The sequence below is a fragment of the Lynx canadensis genome, chromosome E3 (assembly GCF_007474595.2).
Source record: "Lynx canadensis isolate LIC74 chromosome E3, mLynCan4.pri.v2, whole genome shotgun sequence".
In the NCBI taxonomy this organism is placed as follows: domain Eukaryota; kingdom Metazoa; phylum Chordata; class Mammalia; order Carnivora; family Felidae; genus Lynx; species Lynx canadensis.
The window spans coordinates 7,681,702-7,702,331 of NC_044318.1; the positions used below are offsets into that span (position 1 = coordinate 7,681,702).

The window sequence follows — 20,630 nt, forward strand, 5'->3', positions numbered from 1 at the left end:
ACGGGACCTTTGTGTCCGCGCGCCGGACTGGCGGGAGCGCGGGTCGCCGGGCTCGGGGAGGGGACCGCGGCCCCTCGTCCCGCAGGGCAGCCGGGAGGATGCCCGCCCGTGCTGCACCTACGGTCGGAACATTCCCCTAAAAAGTGGAGGTCCCGTTCAGGTCCCCCCCCCTAACAACCCGCGGCAGGTCCGGGCCCAGCTGACCTCTGCTCCAGAATCCGCAAGGCCCGCGGCGCCTCCGTTTCAACGGAGAAAAAGAGCTCCAGGAACGATGAGAACGAATAAAAAGAGAGGTAGAACGGAAGGGAGGAAAAGAAAGGGGGAAAAAAAAGGGGAAACTGTTCATTTGTTCTCTTGTTTTGTTCTTAATTTGCCTTCCCTCCTTGAGTCCTCTGTGTCTGCAGAAAATTGACAATACTCTCCTTTTACAGGAGAGGAAACTGAGGCATGGAGATAGGTGAGCACACCCCGTCCCTTGCCTGGCCACTGCAAGTCTCTGCAAGAGAAGCCCCTAAAAGCCAGCCCAGCCCTGGACCGTGGCTCAGGTTGGTGGAGGGGCAGGGAGGGAACCCCTTAACTGTCCTGGGCCTATAGTCCCAGGGCTGGAAGTGGCACGTGGGTCCCTGCTGGAGCCCACCAGCTCTGCTTGCCTCTCAATCTCTCCCTCTTTTCCCCTCCCCACGTGCAAAGACACCACTGAGGACACAGCAAGAATACCGCTGTCCCCAAGCCAGGAAGAGGGTCCTCCACCGGGAACCAAATCTCGGGCATTCTGAACTTGGACTTCCCAGGTTCCAAAACCGTGAGAAGTCACTTTCTGTTGCTTATGCCACCCAGTCTGGTGTTTTGTGATGGCATCAGGAACAGCCTTTTCCTCCTCAACTAACCACAGAATTTTTTTAATTTTTATTTTTTTTAAGTTTATTTATTTTGAGAGAGAAACAACACCATTGGGGGAGGGGCAGAGAGGGAGAGAGAGAGAGAGAGAGAGAGAGAGAGAGAGAGAGAGAGAATCCCAAGCAGGCTCAGCACTGTCGGTGCAGACCCTGATCCGGGGGCTCGAACTCAAGAACGGCAGGTCATGACCTGAACCAAAAGCAAGCGTTGGGCGCTTAACCAACTGAGTCCCCCGGGCACCCCAGCCTCTGAGAATCCCACACCTGACTTTGGTGCAGTTCCCGTCTGCAGTCATTCACTGGGGTATCATCGGTGCCAGGCCTCCCTTTGCGGTGCTGAGCATCTGGAGTGAAAAGCGCCCACCCAGTTCCCGCCCTGGAGGAGGTGCCTCCTCCAGAGGGATGGCAGGCAGGTTGATAAGGTAGGGTGTCAGGTGGTGGGCTGGATAAGCATCCCTGGCTCAGTGAGTGCCCTGCCCTTGGCCCTATCAGAGAAGACGGGTCCGTGGAGAAATTCTTTCTCCCAACTTGCCACGGCTTGAGCCTCCTGCAACCAGAGACATCAGCCCACTATCATGGCCCCATCTCATGGCACTGGCCTAGTGGCCAGACTTGAGCCGGCAGCAGATGAGAAGATCTGGCCTAACTTTTCCACCCAATAAAGACCAATCATCCGTCCAGCCATGTGACAAATAGTTATTGCACATGAGCTCTGTTCTAAGCCCTAGACTAAACAAAACTCACGTTGGTCCTGTCCTGCCACCCCCTGTCCCCCAGAGGGTTACAGTCTAATTAGGGGAAGCAGATGTTAAACCAGTAATCACAATGGTATAAAGTCCCGCTGTATCCATAGCAGGGACAGCCATCATGCTGGAGAAGCCAGGAGAGTCTTCTCTGGAAAGTGCTGGTTGACCTGGGGTCTTCTGGAAGACCAGGAATTGAATAGACAAAGGAAAGGACATTCCTGAGAAAGGTTAGCACACGTGCAAAGGCCCTGAGACAGGAGTGTGGTGGGGCTAGGACACGAGAAGCGACATGGACGGAAGTGACATGGCCAGAGCCAGAGGGGGCTAAGGGGATGGGTCTCAATGACAGAGCTTCACTTTAAGAGTGACAGCAGCCTGGTAAGGTCTAAAAGCAGGGATGAGAGGGAGACTCCTCCCCCCAAAGTATAACTGTCCACCCATCTGCCCCCCATTCCTTCCCACCATGACTTGGACCTCTACTGTCTCACCAGAAGCAGTGGCCTCCTCCCCTGCCTTATGCCTCCCCTAATATCCGTGACCTCGCTTGTTTTCTGTGCAGCAGCCAGAGTGAGCTTTCAAAAGTATAAATCTGACTGTTGCTAAAAAAAAAAAAAAATTATTTCTGACCCTTGCTGAAATGGTAAGACGGACTTTGTTCAGCACTGTCGCGATAGGGACAGGGGCCCCTGCAGTGGGGTTTGCATTCAGGGAGAGAGATGGGGCTCACATCCACATACAGGGAGGAGAAGATGTGTAGCCACAGAGCAGGGTCCGGGAATGCGAGACTACTAGGAGGAAATAGCAGGGGGAGGGGGGGGGGTCTGGCTAAGCTAGCCTGGCAGGATTCTTGCGGAAGATGTGGGCGGGGCGGTCACACATCCCCTGGGAGGAGGCAGGGGATGAGGAATTTGGTCAGACCTAGAGGGCAGGGAATTCTGGCTAAACCAACTTGTCAGGATTCTTGCCAAAACTGGTGGGAAGCTCCAGCTTGTGCCCAGGCGAGCCGAAGGCTCAGAGGAGCCCAGCTGAAGTCTGGTCAGGGAGAGAGTCTCTGTCACCAGGTCGTCCTGCCCCTGCTCAAAACCCTTCAGTAACGCCCTGTTGCTCTTTTAACCAAACCCAGACTCATGTGCTGTAGCACTTCAGATTGACTTAACATAAGAAAACTCCAGTAAGGAGCATCACCAAGTTGGAGGCACATGTGTCATGGAAAAGACGACGGCAGGGGATACGTCTGGGGTGGACACAGCAGGTCTGGAGGCCCTAACGATTGGGTGTCTCCACATGCTTTAACCCTCAGCAGGTCCCCTCTCTTGGCACCTCGGTTTTTTCATCTGTAAAATGGGGACAATGTCAGCACGTCTCTCGATAAGGTTGCCGTGTTAAAGTGAGAGAGTGCATGAATGCTTAGGCACGTTGTGAGAATTATTTTTTTAATGTCTGTTTGTTTTTAAATGTTTATTTTGAGAGAGTGATAGCGAATGGGGGAGGGGCAGAGAGAGAAAGAGAGAGAGAGAGAGAGAGAGAGAAAGAAAGAGAGAATCCCAAGCACTGTCAGCACAGAGCCCGATGTGAGGCTCAGACTCACAAACCGGGAGATAATCGCCTGAGCCGAAATCAAGATGCTTAACCAACTGAGCTACCCAGGCGTGCCTAAATGTTTATTTGAGAGAGAGTGAGAGAGTGCACACGAGTGGGGGAGGAGCAGAGAGAGAGGAAGAGAGAGAATCCCAAACAGGCTCCGAGCTGTCAGCGCAGAGCCCAACGTGGGGCTCAGTCTCATGAGCCACGAGGTCATGACCTGAGCCGGAATCAAGAGTCGGACGCTCAACCGACGGAGCCACCCCGGCGCCCCCAGAGAATTATTATGATTATCGTTACTTGCTTTTTAAAACACCACTTGCTTAAATCTAGGTGTCGCCCTTAGCAATGACAATAGCCACCCAGTTCTGCCCCCTACAATGTGCCAGGCACACTGGACACCTTCAGCTCTGAAGACCAGCACAGGTTGACTTCTGAAACCCTCGTCACAACCCAGAAGAACACGCTCTGGGGACGGGGAAATGAGGCTCAGATTAGCAATGCGACTTACCCAAGATCACGCAGCAGTACCTGGACAGGCCAAGATTTGGACATTGCTGTGTCACACCCCAAGGTGCTCATTCCCTAGGTGACTTAGACTGAAGTCCCCTCCCCAGGATGTGTCGCCCCAGTCTGCGTCCCCGAGAGGGGCCTCCCCGGGCTAGAGCAGGGATGGGAACTTGGGCTGTGGGAACACCAGCTCCTCCCTGCCTGGTGCTCTTTGTCTCTTTTGGGGCACCACTTTCTGGAGGGTCACTTCCCCGTCCTTGGTCTGCCTCCAGCCACTGCCCCTCTGTGCAGCAGCCCCAGGAGGTCTCATAACATGCATTGGATCTCAGCACTCCCTGCCCAAGCTCTGCTCACTCCACTGCGGCCCTAATGGGCCCCCCAGGGCCTTTGCACATGCTGTTCCCTCAGCTGGGAACGGTCTTACCCCACATCTTCCCATGCTGCCTCTTTCTAGTCATTATACCTCAGAAGAGGTGCCCACCTCTGCCCACCCTGAACCAAGTGTGGTACCCGCTAAAATGTGAGCTTCCCAGGGCAGGTACCTTATCTGCGTCCCATGGTTTTTATGTCTGACTTATAGTAGGTGCTCAATAAACACGTTGAAGAAACAGGGGCAGCTGCCATGTGATGGGAGGGAACAAGATGTGTCCAGGATGAAGGGCCTGACAGATAACTCGATTTCCCCTTCTGTAAAATGGCACCAGGAGAGCCTAGAGTGGAGACGGGGTTGGGTGGGGAGCCCAGGGAAGGGACTGAGCCCCTCAGGCAGCTCTTGAGGCTGGAAGCACGAGGTCCAAGTAGGCTGGCCAAGCCCGCGGGCTGAAGGAGGAAAAGACAGACCCGGGAGCCACCTGTGCGAACACCCCACACACCCGGATACCCAGGCCGCGCACCCCTCCCACCTAGACACACACAGACACCCAGACATGACAAGTCCCACACACACAGCCCACCTGAGAGGCAGGGACGCGCACACACAGAGACGTCCACGTGCAAGCCTGCACCACACACACCCTGTGCCGATGAGCACACCCCCTGACCACACAAGACCCACAGCACAGCTACGCCAGCACCCCCCACCACCCCAACACAAGTCCGCACGGATGGAAGGGTGCGGAACCACAGCTCCCAGGGCTCTTCTCCGTCTAGAAAGTCCCCCTCTCCTCCTCCAGGCAGGCCTCAGTTTGGGGGGGGGGGGGCTCTGTCCCAGAGTTCTGAGGACAGGGGATGGGTGGCAGCCACCAGGGAAGAAGTAACCGTGTCACTCCCTCATCTGGGTCCCCACTGATCAGTGAGAGGACCTTCCTGGGTGCCCAGGGCGCAAGAACCACCCCCCTCCTGCCGCTTTCCTTTCCTCGCCCAAGTAGGGAACGGGGCTTGGGGTGCACCCCACCTCACACTCTTCCAGCCCCCAGCTCACCACAGCCTGGGCAGAAGAGGCGGCAGGGAAGTGGCACAGCTGGAAAGTCAGCCCAGAGAGGTTAGGGGGTGCCCCAGTTTGACCCAGCAAGTCCCCGCCCAGGGCTGCAGGCTCCCCACCACCCAACAGATGGAGTCAGGGGGAGCTCCAGGGAAAGCCCCACCCCACACTTGCACAAGAATGACACTTAGAACTCATTCCTCCAGATTCCTTTCTTGTCACCTCATCACCTCCGAGCCCTTCTGGGAAGAGAGGCTGGGCAGGAAGCAGATGGGGGGAGTCCCATTGCCTTTTTCCTTTAAGCAGCCCCAGCTGCAAAGCCTTATTGCTCAAGAAGATAGCATAGCCCAGAGAGGGGGAGTGAGATGCCCAGGGTCACACAGCGGGGGAGGACCTCAGTGGAGGCAGGGGGTGGGGCTCCCTGGACCCTCAGCTGCCGAAACTCCAGGCTCATATGTTCCTAGGATGGCCTGCCTCCCACCTTGGCTTTTATGACTCTGCTTATTTAATGTATTATTGTCTTGCTTACTAATATTACTAATTGCTAACTCATTGCAAGCTTTCAATATGCCAGGCACAGAGCTAAAGACTTCACACACGTTTCTTTCCTTCCTTCATTTTTCCTGCAACAAATCTCGATTAAGCATCTACTGTGTCCCAGGCACTGTGGTAGGCTCTCGGGGAGACACATGTGAACCAAACTGATGAGGTCTGGGCTCTCACAGAGCTGACATTTTAGGAGCAAAACACAATAATCAAGTAAACTAATACACGAACCTGTTAATTCCAGACAGAGGTAACTGTCGTCAAAATCGAACCACGTTGGGGCGCCTGGGTGGCTCAGTCGGTTGAACATCCGACTTCGGCTCAGGTCATGATCTCGCGGTCTGTGAGTTCGAGCCCCGCGACGGGCTCTGTGCTGACAGCTCAGAGCCTGGAGCCTGTTTCAGATTCTGTGTCTCCCTCTCTCTGACCCTCCCCCGTTCATGCTCTCTCTCTGTCTCAAAAGTAAATAAATGTTGGGGCGCCTGGGTGGCGCAGTCGGTTCAGTGTCCGACTTCAGCCAGGTCACGATCTCGCGGTCCGCGAGTTCGAGCCCCACGTCAGGCTCTGGGCTGATGGCTCAGAGCCTGGAGCCTGTTTCCGATTCTGTGTCTCCCTCTCTCTCTGCCCCTCCCCCGTTCATGCTCTGTCTCTCTCTGTCCCAAAAATAAATAAACGTTGAAAAAAAAAAAATTTAAAAGTAAATAAATGTTAAAAAACATTTTTTTAAATAAAAATAAAAAATAAAATAAAAAGTAACTGATTAAAATAAATAAATAAAAGTTGAACCAGGTGGTTATGGTAGAGGGTGGCTGGGTGCTCTGCCAGGGGTCCACAGCAGCCTTCCGTGAGGAACGGCTTGTGAACTGAGAGTTTGATGATGTTGATGAGCCATGGGGTAGCTCATGGGAAGAGCACTGGGGGGGGGGGGGGGGCAGGAAGGGCAAGCACAAATGCCCCGGGGCAGGATGGAACAGAACAGAAAGTAGGCATGCACCAAGGATCAGCCAACAAGGTAAAACTGTCTCATGAAATTTCCCGAACTCTCTTGGCAGCAAGGGTTATCATCACACCCACTTTGCAGAGAGGTGCAGATGCCTGCCCGGGGTCACACAGCGGCGAGTGACAGAGCCCACACTTTAACCACTTCCTCCTCTATGGCAGGCCTCGTTTTGGAGATGCAAAGTTTGGAACCAGACAAACAACACCAGTTGTCCGAGAGCCCTGAGTCTAGTGGAGAAGTGATCCCCACAGAGAGGTTCCCGAGGAGCCCAGCCAGGCCTCCGGGCTCCCCTGTGGGACCCTGTGTATCCGTGCCAGAGACTGGGGTCTATGCCAGCACCATCACAGCCTTCTGTGTGGCCTCGGCTGGCCTCGGGCCCTCTCTCATGCTGGTCTCTCCTTCCAGCCTGGTCTGGACAGGAGCCCGCGGCACCAGAGCAGCCTCGGGGGCACCCCACAAGCCCCAAATCCTGGCCCCGGAGATCCAGAGGGAGGAAGCCAGGCTGACTCGTGCAACCCGGTGCTGCCCCCTGGTGGCGGTGGTCGCAATGCCCCCCCCCCCCCCAAGCCGAGAGCACTGCCCCTCAGCTGCCTCGCTGATTGACCCTCAAGAGGGCCCCAGCCCGGATCCCAACCCTGCGTGAGGGGCACCGCCAGCCTCAAAATTCCCAGAGAAGGAGGCCGTCCCCAACCCCATCCGGAGATGTGTAACCTCAACTCTACACACAGACTCTGTTTCTTGGGGTGGAATATCCAGAGGATTTTAAGTCACGCGGGGTGGGCTGGGTGACCAGAGCGCACAGCTCGCTCATTCGCTCGCTCATTCGCACATTCAACCTATATTAATTGAGCACCTTCTGCGTGCCGGGTGCTGGGGGATGCAGCAAACATCAAACCTCAGACGCCAATACATACAGGGGTGTGGACAGGCCCCGGGACGTGCCCCTGACCCCGCCCCGGAGCACAGGAGAGGTGACGGTGGGCTGTCACCAAGTGGAGGCAAAGGAGACCAGGCACCTGGGCAGGTGGCCCAGGAACTGGAGGTTTCAAGAATCTCGGGTCACGATCTCACCATTTGTGAGTCTGAGCCCCACGTCCGGCTCTGTGCTGACAGTTCAGAGCCTGGGACCTGCTTTGGATTGTGTGTCCCCCTCTCGCTCTGCCCCTCCCCCGCTTGCGCTCTGTCTGTCTGTCTCTCTCCCTCTCTCTCAAAAATAAACATAAAATAAAATAAAATAGAAAATACAGTAAAATAAAGTAGAATAAAGCAGTTGGAGTTCTTTTACAGTCTGGATACCTGTACTGCAAATATTGTCTTCCTGCCTGTGGCTAAGCATTTTTTTCTTCCCCTTTTGAAGAGCCGGTGCTTTGATGAAGCGGGTCTTTCAAGTTTTCCCTTTATGGCTTGTGCTCTGTGTCCCGCGGAAGAAGTCTTGATATATAGTCACGTTTGTTTGTTTTCCGTTGCTTTCCGTTTTTCGGTGTTGCTTTTTTCTTTTGCATGTGCTTCCTTTTACACTAGTAACAATAATGATGCGGTTCCAAAGTCAAACCTATAAAGCAAGGCTTATTTAAAGAGAAAGTGCTTCCACCCCATCTCCCTCAATAACAACCTTTAGTTTTTAAAAAAATTGTTCTGGGGCACCTGGGTGGCTCAGTCCGTTAAGAGTCCAACTTTGGCTCAGGTCATGATCTCGCAGTTCATGAGTTTGAGCCCCGCGTCGGGCTCTGGGCTGACAGCTCGGAGCCTGGAGCCTGCTTCAGATTCTGCGTCTCCTCTCTCTGCCCTTCCCCCGCTAGCTCTGTCTCTGTCTCTCAAAAATAAACATTAAACAAACAAAAAAAAAAAAAGAATCGGGGTGCCTGCATGGCTCAGTTGGTTAAGTGTCCAACTTCGGCACAGGTCATGAACTCGTGGTTTGTATGTTTGAACCCCGCGTCAGGCCCTGTGCTGACAGCTCAGAGCCCGGAGCCTGCTTCAGATTCTGTGTCTCCTTCTGTCTCTGCCCCTCCTCTGCTCACACTCCGTCTCTTATTCTCTCAAAAATAAATAAACATTAAGAAAAATTTTTTTCAAAGAATTTAAAAAACTGCTCCTTCACTTCATCTTGGAAATTATATACATCCTTTCCCATTTCTTTTTTTTTTAATGTTTATTTATTTTTGAGAAAGAGAGCACGAGCAGGGGAGGGGCAGAGAGAGAGGGAGACACAGAATCCGAAGCGGGCTCCTCCGGGCTCTGAGCTGTCAGCACAGAGCCCGACGCGGGGCTTGACCTCAACAGTTGGGGTATCGTGACCTGAGCCGAAGTCGGACGCCTAACGGACTGAGCCACCAGGTGCAGCCCAGCCTAGATTCATATTTTTAAGGCTCCAGATTGGTCCCCACACCCCTGCCCTCAAGAACCCAGGGCTGGTTTCGGCTCAACCCGAGAAGGACAGTGGGAGAAGGGTTGCCTCCAAAGGATCCTCAGGCTGGGCCACGGGAGGACCCCCCTCCTCCTGCAGGGAGGGCATACAGAGCCCACGCCTCTGGCCCCTGTGAGGATGCACATCACAATGGCTGTTCCACCTGAGCCAGGCCCTGGGAGAGGCACCAGGCAGGCAGGCACTCTGGCCCAAGGGCACCCAGGCCTCGCCATGGGGACTCCAGATATGCGCTCCGCTGCTCAGAGCTTGGAACCCGCCGCTGCTGGGATACCGTTGCTGGAACAAAACACGTCCAGGACACCAAGATGGAACCGTCCCCAGGGTGAGAGGTCCCCCCCGCCGCCATCCCGGTGACCAGTTGACTTTGGCGCCCATGGGAAGCAGGAGAGGAGACTGGGGGTCCCCTTGCCTAGTTGGGGGCTGAATCCGGTACTCCACCGTCACGTCCTGCTGTCCCCCACCAACTCGGGGACCGTGTGACCCAATGGGGACAAATCGGGGCCTCCCGACATCCTGTGCCCTCTCTTAAAGTGTTAAAAAGAAGCCAAGAAAGAAGCCGAATGACTCTCTGGTATCAGGTGCGGCCTGTCCCTCCCATCCCCTGCCCCACCCCCGTGGCCGGACACAACCCAGACTGGATGGGGCGGCAGGGTGGGGGGGTCCCGGCTCTGCCGATGATTGCGCCAAGTCACCAATCTCTCTGGATCCGTTTTCCGTCTGGAAAACGGCTGAGAGGATTAAGGGATGGTCGGTGTAGGGCTGACAGCTGACGGCTGCTAACTCGGGGCTGGGTCGGGTGAGTGTCAACCAGGCAGCGGGCAGCCCCAGGCCACATACTTCTTTTCTGGCCTTGAGTTTCCTCACCTGTAAAATGGGTACTAAGACCAGCCTCAGGTGGGACACCTGGGGGCACCGGATGGGTATGAAATCTCTTCCTGTTCCCAAGAGTCTAGACTTGAGGGCAAAAAACGGAGAGCGGCTTCCTCTTTCCTGGCCACCCCCATTGTGGGAAGAGGCGCGGGGTGGGGGTGGGGGATCCCAGGCAGCTCCGATTATGCCACGAGGCCCCTCACCTGGGAGGGGCAGGTCCCCATGGTTCCCCATAGAGACGCATGTGGACCCCCATCCGTTGACCACACAGTCATTACGATTATGGGGCTCTCATCCGCCCACCTCCCGGACCACACACTGGGTTTCCAGATCCCAGAATTCCCTGTCCAGACAGCCTTGCACCTGACTCCAAGGCTGGCATAGGGCTCACCACTGGGAGCTGGGGGGGTGGGGGGGTGGGGGCAAGCTGCACGTGCACACGGCGTGACAGTCCCCTTGTGGGGCAGGAGGGAACGAAGGCTGGGAGGAATGCGAGGGGGCTGTGGCCCCAACTGTCCTTCTGGGATGGAGCAAATGAAACGCTGCCACTCTTGGAGCCTTGGAGCTCCTTCCTCCTTGGGAGGTGGGCATCCTCAATTCACATACCTGCTTGCTGGGGGACCTCAGGCAAGTTGGTTAACCTCTCTGAGCCTAGGGTCCACATCTGCAAAATTGGAGTAATACCACACGGTTACCTCCCTGGTGTTTTCACTAGAATCCATAGAGCCAGGTGTGTAAAACGTCTGACACAGAGTTTGACACGTAAACAACAAATGCTCGATGTTTTGTTTCTTTTAAAGAGATCATGGGCCCCGTGCTCTTTTTACGTCCTGTTTCCTGGTACTGCCTCCCGGAAGATCTTTCATTCTAGGACATGAGGACACAATCGGGGTCTGAAATGTCTGTGTTCAAACCTCAGCTGCTCCATCTACGCTATGCAAGCCTTGGCATTCGTTCCTCCAGGCCTCGGCTTTCCCTCCTGTAAAATGGGTGATACCCTCAGGCTGGCAGGCTGGCCACCTTGTCAGCTCGGCGCCTGGCAAGTGGTGGGACTTTGGGTCTGAGGCTGTGTTTCCTTCCTCTCTCCCGAAGAGCCTCCTCGTCCTCGTCCCCCTCCTCCTCCTGGTCCTTGGCCTCCAAGAGTTCAAGGGCCTCCTCCAATATATGTCCAAGGCCCCCCGGCCATTCGCCCGGGTGAGTACCTCTGTTCCTTCCCCTTCGGTTTTCCTGGGCTCAGGCTGCCCTGCCCCACTCTTCGAGATTCTGCCCCAACAGCACCTCCTCTGAAAGTCCTTCTCCGCTGCCCCCCGGGAGCCGTGTGACCCCCCAGGGCTGGCCGTAGCCCCTCCTCTCCAACGTGAAATGAGTGGCGCAGGGGCTGGTCTGCAGTGGGCGCTCAGGGCAGGCTTATGGGGCAAACCCCCTGGACGCCGCAGTGCGAGCCACCGGCCGCAGCCAGAGAAGCGGAAGGTGGCCCCTGCCCAGGGTAGGGCCTGGGCTTCAGGGGGTTTTTACACAAGCCCGTTAAGGAATGCAGAATACTCGAGAAAAGTCTCAAAGGGTCAGGAGCTGCAGGGTTGTTCTGCACATTCCCAGTGGGCAGAACGGAAAGGCCCGTAGGGACACCCATTCTAGCCACAGCGCTCTCCTTAGCTCCGTGCCAAATCGGGGATTCTGCATCCCGCACATCGGGGCTCCGTCCATTCCAAATCCCAGCACCCCTCACCCACCCGGGACCCCAGAGGGATCAAGGTCTGCGAGGCCCTAAGCCCCTCCTCACCGCTGCAGACCAGACCCTGAGCCTTTGGCCAGGACACTAAAGCTCGCGGGAACTGTTTTCTTAACCACAAACTCAGCCACCACCCAAGCCCCCCTTTCTCCGCACACCCGAGACTGCGGACGTGGTTGCAGGGCTTAAATAGCTAAACACATTTTTTGGCCCCGCTGTACAAACGCGAGAGGACGACACAAGAACGCCAGCAGGTAGATTCTGGATTGTATCGTCTTCACCAGGGCATCAAAGCTTTTGACTGAGAGCATCCAACAGACGCCCCTTAAAGGGGCTGGATGAGTATGCTATCCTGGGTAGCTCGCTGAGCTGAAGGAGCCCAGTTTAAACCTAGAGATGCTTCCAAATTCCCTGGGTCTCTCCTGACCAGCGAGAGGCCCCTGAGCCCTGCAGGCCAGCAGGAGCAGGGGTGGGGGAAACGGGGTAGGGAGAGGGAGCTGGAGCCCACCCTGGGGTCTTGGGCGTGCAGGGGAGCACGGAGAGGCTGCAGGAGTGCCAGGAGAGGGCCACGCACGGTCTGAGCTGCGCCGCGCCCCCCGCCCCCCCTCCCCGTCCCCAGCTCTGTTCACCAGAATGCCTAGGATGGGCCCTGCCATCCCGGTACAGTCCATATGTCACTACTGTGGGAACCGCATCATAACAGTGACCACCCCGGTCCCAGGGGTTCTCACCTGGCTGCTGTGTACAGGTCTTTTTGTGTTTGGGTGAGTGGCCTCCTGTGGGGGGGGGGGGGGCGGGGGGCGGGGCTGGGCATCAGTGGGGGCGGGGCCTGCTGGGCTTGGGGGGACGGGGCGCGGGGAGGGGGGCTCTGGCCCACACCCCGCTGCCCCTGAGGCTGCAGGTGCTTCCTGGGCTGCTGCTTCCTCCCCTTCTGTATGGACAGCTTGATGGACGTGAAGCACACGTGCCCCGTGTGCCAGCAAGAGCTCTTCTGCTACCACCGCCTGTGAACGTCCACCAAATAAACGTCCACCGAGTGACTTCTGCCTGCTCGCGTCTGTCCTGCTGGGGCCCCTCCTGTCCCAGGGAGGGGGTGAAGGCGCCTGCCCTCTGTCCTCCTGGCACAGCTAGGGGGCTGGGTCAGCATTGGACAAATGAATGAATCGTGGGGAGCGGGACTCCCCACACCAGGTTCTCAGGCTCCCTGCCTGCCGTTCAGACCCCTCAGAGACCTCGGCGTGGTTACCTCCTACTCTCCTGGCCCCTTCCCCTCAGCTCAAGCTTCAGCATCTGAAAACATCTCTGTACCTCCAGCTGGGGGCAGGGTGGGGGGAACGCCTCACTCCCCATTATCCACAGCCTCGCATATCCATGAGAATTTGGCCAACGCTTGGGACATTAAAAGGCCCCAAGCTGACGAGGACCAGGATCCCCCCCGAGTTAACAGGGGGTCTGCTGGGGATGAGGGGGGGGGGGGGGGAACCCCGGGGGGGGGGGAGGAAACTAAGAATTTTTTTGTTTGTTTTTAAAGGTTTTTAAGTAATCTCTACAGGCGCCCCCTAAGGGATTTTTATTTTGCAAAACAAGGTGAATGCTATTCACCCACCTTTTCAATTAAAGTGAATTTCCTACAGAAGGGGGGAAGAATGCAGGAGAATTAGGAGACAGAAAAGAAAGAGAACCAGGTGCCTGGCTGGCTCAGTCAGAACTGAGACTCCTGATCTCAGGGTTGTGACTTCAAGCCCCATGTTGGGCATAGAGATTACTTAAATAAATAGGCACTAAATTTGCTGTGATGCTCACCCTCCCCTGGGAGGGCAGTGTCCCCCCCCCCCCCCGCATCCTATAGATGCGGAAGCCCAGGCAGGAGGGTCCCCCTGCTCCAGGAACTGGAGGCAGCAGGGCCCGGCTCCCTGAAAAGGTATGGAGGTGTGTGTGTGTGTGTGTGTGTGTGTGTGTGTGTGTGTGTGTATGTGTAGAGCAGTTTACCAGTCAGCAAGCAGAGAGAGAAGTTCCCGGAAGCCTCACAAGGTCAGGGGAGAGCCCTCTGCATGTAGCCGGCTGGGACAGATTTCTCTGGATCTGAATGTCAGCCCCCTGAAGATGCCAGGGGAAGGTGGCTTTCCGCCCACACCCCAGATGCTCTGGAGAACCAGGGAGAGCACCAACCTCCGACTCAGTGCTAGCTACGGGGCCGGGAGCCTCCATTTCAACACCTAAATGGACCCATCTTAGCAAGGTGTTGAGGGTTAGAAGCCAAAGCATCTGGGGCGCCTGGGTGGCTCAGTCGGTTACGCATCCAACTTCGGCTCAGGTCATGATCTCACACTCCGTGAGTTCGAGCCCTGTGTCGGACTCTGTGCTGACAGTTCAGAGCCTGGAGCCTGCTTCAGATTCTGGGTCTCCCTCTCTCTCTGACCCTCCCCTGCTCGTGCTCTCTTTCTCAAAAATAATAAACATTAAAAAAAAAAAAAAAAAAAAGCTGAAGCATCGGACCCAATAGGCCCCCTGGACCCAAGAGCCAGTCTATTATCTGTGATACAGCAAGCCGGGACAGGGGTGCCAGGTGAACCCGGGGAGACAGAGAGGCCCAGGTAGACAACACAGGTGGCCACCCACCTGGGTCCACACCTGAAGGAGACTGTGCCAGCTCAAACACGGCAGGACATGATCCCTGAGAGGCCAGGGCAGGCCTCCCGGCTGCCAGTACCCAGGGGACATCTTCACCGGGACCGAGCCAATCTCCGGTTCTGGGGAGCTCTGCACCGGCACGGAGGCACCCAAGCCACACGCCTGGCTCTGCTGAGGAAGCCAAGACCCGTCTTGAGCCAGAACCAGATGCATCTGGTGAACTCGCCTCGAGGCCCTTGTTCCGATTCCGGGATCACCGGGGCACTTGCTGGTTTTGACTGTGATTCCCAGATGGGTCCCGACGGGAGCATCAGTCCCAGGACAGGCACCTCTCGTGGCAAACACACTGCTCGCGGTGCGTCAGAGGGTGCCGGTGTTCGGGCCTCCTCCGTCAGCATGGCTCAGCCCCCACAGTACTTTTCTTTAAAGGTGGTGGGTCCCCGGGATGCCCTCGAGGTCCCGCACGGCTCTGGCCGCCTCCCGACTGTGACATCACAGACCAGCCTCCGGTCCTTTCTGACTCAGACTGCCTGCCCACCGTAAGGAAATGTCGTTCAGGGACTTGACTGGCAGACTCACGATGAAAATCCAGACTTTCCGACTTCTTTTAAAACCTATGAGGGACCCCTGGGTGGCTCAGTCGGTTGGGCATCCAACTCGGTGCAGGTCATGATCTTGTGGTCTGTGAGTTCGAGCCCCGCCTCGGGCTCTGTGCTGACGGCTCAGAGCCTGGAGCCTGCTTGGGATTCTGTGTCTTCCCTCTCTGCCCCTCCCCCGCTCATGCTCAGGTCTCTCTCATTCTCAAAAATGAATAAATGTTAAAAAAAAATAGTAAAAAAATAAAAACCAAACCTATGATGGTCCAGCCGCACGGCACCCTCCAGCAACCGTTGGGCTAAGTGCTGTGTGACTGCGCCTCACCTCTCCCCACTGGCCCCGTGTTCCCAGGGCCTCCACACTCGCCGCCTTAACGGGAGCCCCCCCAGCCACACTCCCGTTCCGGGATCTCGCTGAAGGTCAGGCTGGGGTGTGGGGCCCGGAGGCCTCACTCTCCCAGGGCACACCTTTCCCGGAGGGCCACCTGGGCGGCATGGCTGGAAGGGCCCAGGGCTCAGAGGGAGGCCCCAGCCTGGGATCCCACAGCCCCGCTCCTTCCACCCAGGACGGCCAGCTGGGAGGGCCTGGAAAGCAGGACGCTGAGGCCGGCAGAGTCTGGGTCTTGAGGCCAGCTCTCCAGCAGGCGAGCCCAGAGCCCAGCCAGGTGGCACAAACTGTCGAAGTCCCCTGGCTACTTCGGGCGGCCCAGAGGCAGCAGGGCATAGTCAACGGCGAGGGTCGTTACAAGAGCGCCTGAGTTTTCTTAGCTTCCTTCGCCCCCAATCAAGGCTAAAGCCCAGAGACGGGACAGAGCCCCCCCCCCCCCCCGCCGCCGCCCCGCCTTATCCCAGGACCAGGCCGCAGGGCGTGGGGCTTCTCGGCCTTAGTTGGGAGGGAGCCTGGAGCGCTTGGGGGGGCCGCGGGCACCCAGGCGAAGTCGTGCTGTGCGCACAGGGGCAAGGAGGGCCAGGGGCGGTGGTGCTGTGGAGAGGCCGCAGGCTGAAAGCGGCCGCAGACGTGGCTCAAACGCGTCTGTGCCGCCTGCCTGACGCAAGGCGGACTTTGCAAAGCGAGCCTGAAGGGACAGGCTCTTCGGTGCCGGCAAAGCGGGCAGATGAGCACCGTGGGGGCTGGGGTGTGGCTTTCCCTCCCAACATCCGATCACGTCTGTGAACATGAACCGACTGCGGCCAGATCGCGGCGTCAGCACCCACAGGCCCACTCCTGGATCCACCCATCCTTCGGCGGGTCAGACGCGTGGGGGCCCTCCCTTCGTCTTGCCCGGACCGCTCTTAAAACCCCCGAGGGCCTGGCTTCAAAGCCTCACTCAAAGATAAAGGAGGGAAGGACGGGTCCGCACAGGCTCTGCTTCCCCCGGGGACAAGGCAAAGGCCTCAGGAAGCTTGGTCTTTGACTTTGCTCCCATCAGGTAAATGGATCCAGCAAGAAAAGGCCAGGAAAACCTGCCACGGTTTTCTACGTTAAGTCCAGGCTCCGCGTGAGCCAGTCACCAGAACGACCCCTAACGAACGGGAGGAAAATCGGCTTAGAGCGGCTTTCTCCAACAGGGTAGACGCTTGGCCACACGCGGCTACTTAAGTGAAATTACGAATCCGCCCCCTCAGCTGCTTTGGCACATCTCGGGTGTCCGGCAGGGATGCGTGGCTGCGGCTACACCTCTGGGCCACGCACAGAACCTTCTGCTGTGGCAGGAGGCGCTCTTGGACAGGGCCGGGCCAGGACAGAAACGGCAAGACGGAGGGAAAGGCGGGAGCCCCACACAGAAGTCCATGGGGCCCTTGGTTCCGGCGTGCTGACGTCCGAGGTGCGTGTCTGCGTTGGCAGTGTTTTCAGGCAAGGCCTGGCCCGGGGCTTGTGCTCACGCGGCCTCTCCCCCGACGGCTCCTTCCCCCCTGGACTCGTGCGCCGGATGCCGCCGCGCTCACCTGCTCAGGTATGGCACGAGGCTGCTACCAGGCTCCAGCAGCAGAGCTCAGTAACTGTCCCCGAGACCACCACGGGGCTCCCACGCCGCGGCTTCTCGCTGGGGACTCCAGCACGACGCTCATGTGTCCCCATCCTAAACAAGCAGACCGCGACCGCGTGCCTCCGAACAAGCACAGAGCCGTGCAGGGGGGGGGCCCCGGACGAGGATCCACCACGCAATCCCAGGGATCCGGTCTGGGGTCCCCCACCCTGACGGACTCACGCTGCGGGGGGCCTCACCCCAGCATGGTGTCACGCACCAAAGCACCAAAGCCACACCTCTCAGCGCCATGCACACAAGACTCTGCTTTTTACCGCTCTGGCAACACGCAGGAGACGCGCACCCCTTCCTGCTGGAAGTGGGGGTCCCTGAGGCAGCAGACTTGGAAGTTCTTAGAGAAAGGCGACCGATCCCCCAGCGGGAAGGGCATGGCTGCCTACAAAGAACAGCCGTTACAGAAAATGGCACGCGCCGTACCCTGGGACGCTCGAATTTTTCTCTGCACACGGCTCCCGCGTACGGGTCACGTGCGATGACCATGCCCCTCGTTCCGGCCGCATTATGGTTCCCAAGGGACCCATCCTTCTGCGAACTCTGATGGCTGTCAACAGATGGGAACGTCCTCGGGGCTTAGAGTGAGCTGTTTGAAAGGCTGGGTTCCACCCCGTGCCCCAAAAATCAGTTTTAGGAGCTCAGACGCCGAACCCTGTAGCTCGGAGGGAATGGAGAGGCAAAAGCGTAGCGTATGTCCACATCACCAGTCTTTCCGACAGGCAGTCAGTCACTCGGTAACTTAAGGGAGAACACCGATCTAGCTATCCTACTAGAGCCAACCCACGGCCAAACCTCAAACAGAAGACCAACTCTTTCATGCTCAGAGGGGGCAGGTCCCGGGGGGCGGAGACGCGCACGGGGCCATGGAAACCTGCAGACAAAGTCGTGCCGGGCTGGCTCCGGCATGCTTCTGGTCCTCAGATGTGGGCTACGGTTTCCTCCCGGGAAACCTTCCACTGCTCGAGCTTGACCATGACCTGGAAGAGGCGAAATCCAACCCCCGGATGACCAGGACTATCCACGAGCAACCCCGAGAGCAGGGGGAACACAGACCTCCAGGGGGAGCAGAAGTCTCCCCTCGACCTGCACGTCACTCACTGATTTCCAGTTTTTATAGAAAATTTTATTCAACATACAACATTTTCCAGCAAAAAGGCAATATACAGGAAGAGTTGGTATACACTGATGCTACAGAAAGAAAGGAAAATCCTGGGAAAGGATGAAAAATAAGTGTGATCTGCTGATTCTATTTTACTGCACTCAAAACTAGACACGCAGCCGGCATTAGCTCCAAAATAAGAGGAAACGAGGCTGGGACTGAAATAAAACTACACACAATGAATATCAACATCAGTGAAGAGTCACTTAGATGCACCCAACAAAAAGTCACCTCCTCCCAGCGGTGAATTATACATGTTCACTCATTAAATATACAATTTCATTTCTCTGTTTTTTTTCTTTTTCTTTTGTTTTTTTTTTTAACAAAGTCAACAGCGTACTGACCACTAGTGAGCATGCCCTCTTTGCTAAAAGGCTCTCCTTTTCTTGTTCCGTCTGTTCCGTTCCGAGGAAACTCTACTGAGAATTCTTTCACCTGCTTGTATGAACTGCTGAGATTGTGGAGTCAGTCTGCCCACAGGCAGCACGCCTGACACCTCAATTGTATCAAACAGCGTTTTCAAGCGAACCAAAGGGGCCCGGGCCGTCCGCCAGGACCGTGCTCACACTCGGGGGCGTCCACGCTGCACACGGGCTGAAGGACGGTAGCGGCTGACGGACTGAGACGCGTTTACCGAGAGACCCGGGCAGCGGGGGGCGGGGGAGGAGGACCGAGGAAGGGGGACAGTACACGCAGTGAAGGAAAGAGCTCTATTTATTAGGTTGTGAGTTTCTCGGTTTTGCCTTTACAGATGCACACAAAAGGTTGGAAAGTAGAACTGAGGGGAAAACGTCAGACGAGCCTCAACGTAAGACCAGCTGCGGGGCTGGCGCCCGCGACCCCAGGAAGGCAGCCGGGCAGGCCTCTGCCGACTGGACACAGCCCAGAGGCCTCGAGCCGGAGCCGCGTGGCCCTCACCTCTTCTCCCCCGTTACGCTGACGGTTGCCTTGCGCTGTGGTTACCATAAAATAACTCTCATTGGCATCCAAGCTTTATAAAAACACCTTCATTTTGCTCAAAAAGGGCAGTCAATAGATACAGAGAAGCCAAACGGAACAGCCTCAACAAAATAAAATTAACATCAGCAGCAAATCCTCTTGCTGAAGACTTCAGATGGTGCGCGTGTACCAAAGTTCTAGGCTGTTAAAAAGGGGCACACACCCACGCACGGCCCCTCGCCTCGCACGCACTGGGTGAGGAAGTCAGTTATGGATTTTAATGGCCTTTTCCAGGTAGGTGTAGCGACTCCTCTTTGGGGCTTTGTTGAAGTGGTCAAGCCCTAGCCAAGGCCGAGGGTGAGACATGTTACCTGGCGGAGAGAGAGACACAGGGCTGAGGGCTGAGGCTAGACGGCGAGAAAGCGGGCCGAACCCAGCGCAATGCCCCCCTCCCCCCTCCCCCCCCCACTTCCCAGCACACGCTGGAGAGCCACCGACATGCCAACCCTGAATGCGTCTTAGAGGAACCCATGGGTCACGCGCTGTGCCTCCCTGCCTCGCAGAAGGAACTGGGACCCAGGGCCGCCCGCGTCTCTGACCACGGGAGGGCTCTTACCAGGCTGGGGCTCAAAGTCTTTCAGGTTCACTTCATACTCATCCTCGTTGATGTACTGGTGTCGGCCCATCATCACAATGGCAAATTTGAACTGAAAGACAGAAGGGCCGCTCCTCCGTGAGCCCTGGGGGCCAGCAAACCCCCCTCCGGCCAAAGTCCGGCCGCCGCGGGAGCCAGGATTTCGGCGTGCGGCCCGGGAGTCCTGCCTACCTTTTCAAACTCCTTTTCCTGGATGTCCAGCAGACTCTGAATCCGCTTCATGACTTCTCTGAAATGCTCGCCCTACGAAGGGTAAAGGACACGTGTGCGCACTCCCCCGCGGCGGGAGCCCCGGCGTGGCGCCGCGGGATCTCACGTCTGGCGGCGGCCCTCAGCCTACCTCCCCGGCCTCACCTGGTGGATCCTCAGCAGAAACGGAATCCCGAACGTCCCGAACACCTCCTTGTGGAAGTGCGCCACGGTGACGAGCATCTCGCTCTCCTTGTCTATGTCCACCTGGTCCAGAGGGATTCCTGGGACGCGGGGTGGGGGTTGCGGGCGCACACTGAGCCGGGCGGTGCAGTCCACGCGGACACACACCCTGCGTCGCCCGACTCACTGCCCATCAAGGAAGCGGGGGTCCCACGCACCGCCCAGCGCTGTGTCTGGGTCTCATCAGAAACCAGGGGAGCTCAGAGCTGGAGGGGTCTCTGCGTCGGCAGGAAACTCTGAGGTTTCCAGCGACCAAAGTGCGTGTGACTCTGGTCACTGTGGACACTTCAGCTGCTCCACACTCGGCAGGGAGCCAGAGCTTCTGAGCAGACCTGCCGGGGGCCCACATCGAGAATTCCCATCTGGGACAATTCCCCTAGGATCCCCTGGGGACGGGCACGTAGAGGCCAGCCCCCGAGGGGAGGGCAGGCGGGGGGGAGGGCGGAGCTG

General features: G+C 57.2%; 1 protein-coding gene and 1 long non-coding RNA gene across 2 annotated transcripts in view; one reads left to right on the forward strand and one right to left on the reverse strand.

Moving 5' to 3' along the window:
- Positions 1-19: 19 nt before the first annotated feature.
- On the forward strand, positions 20-909 carry LOC115503953. Its single transcript, XR_003965536.1, has 3 exons — positions 20-293; positions 432-545; positions 691-909. It is a non-coding gene; the product is annotated as an uncharacterized LOC115503953 (long non-coding RNA).
- A 17,200-nt stretch (positions 910-18,109) lies between these two features.
- USP7 (ubiquitin specific peptidase 7) overlaps positions 18,110-20,630 on the reverse strand; it is a 65,832-nt gene continuing 63,311 nt past the window's right edge. The window contains 5 exon segments of the mRNA XM_030301549.1: positions 18,110-19,464; positions 19,710-19,800; positions 19,920-19,991; positions 20,103-20,221; positions 20,513-20,627. Coding sequence (XP_030157409.1) covers positions 19,358-19,464; positions 19,710-19,800; positions 19,920-19,991; positions 20,103-20,221; positions 20,513-20,627 — 504 coding nt within the window. The 3' untranslated portion in view covers positions 18,110-19,357.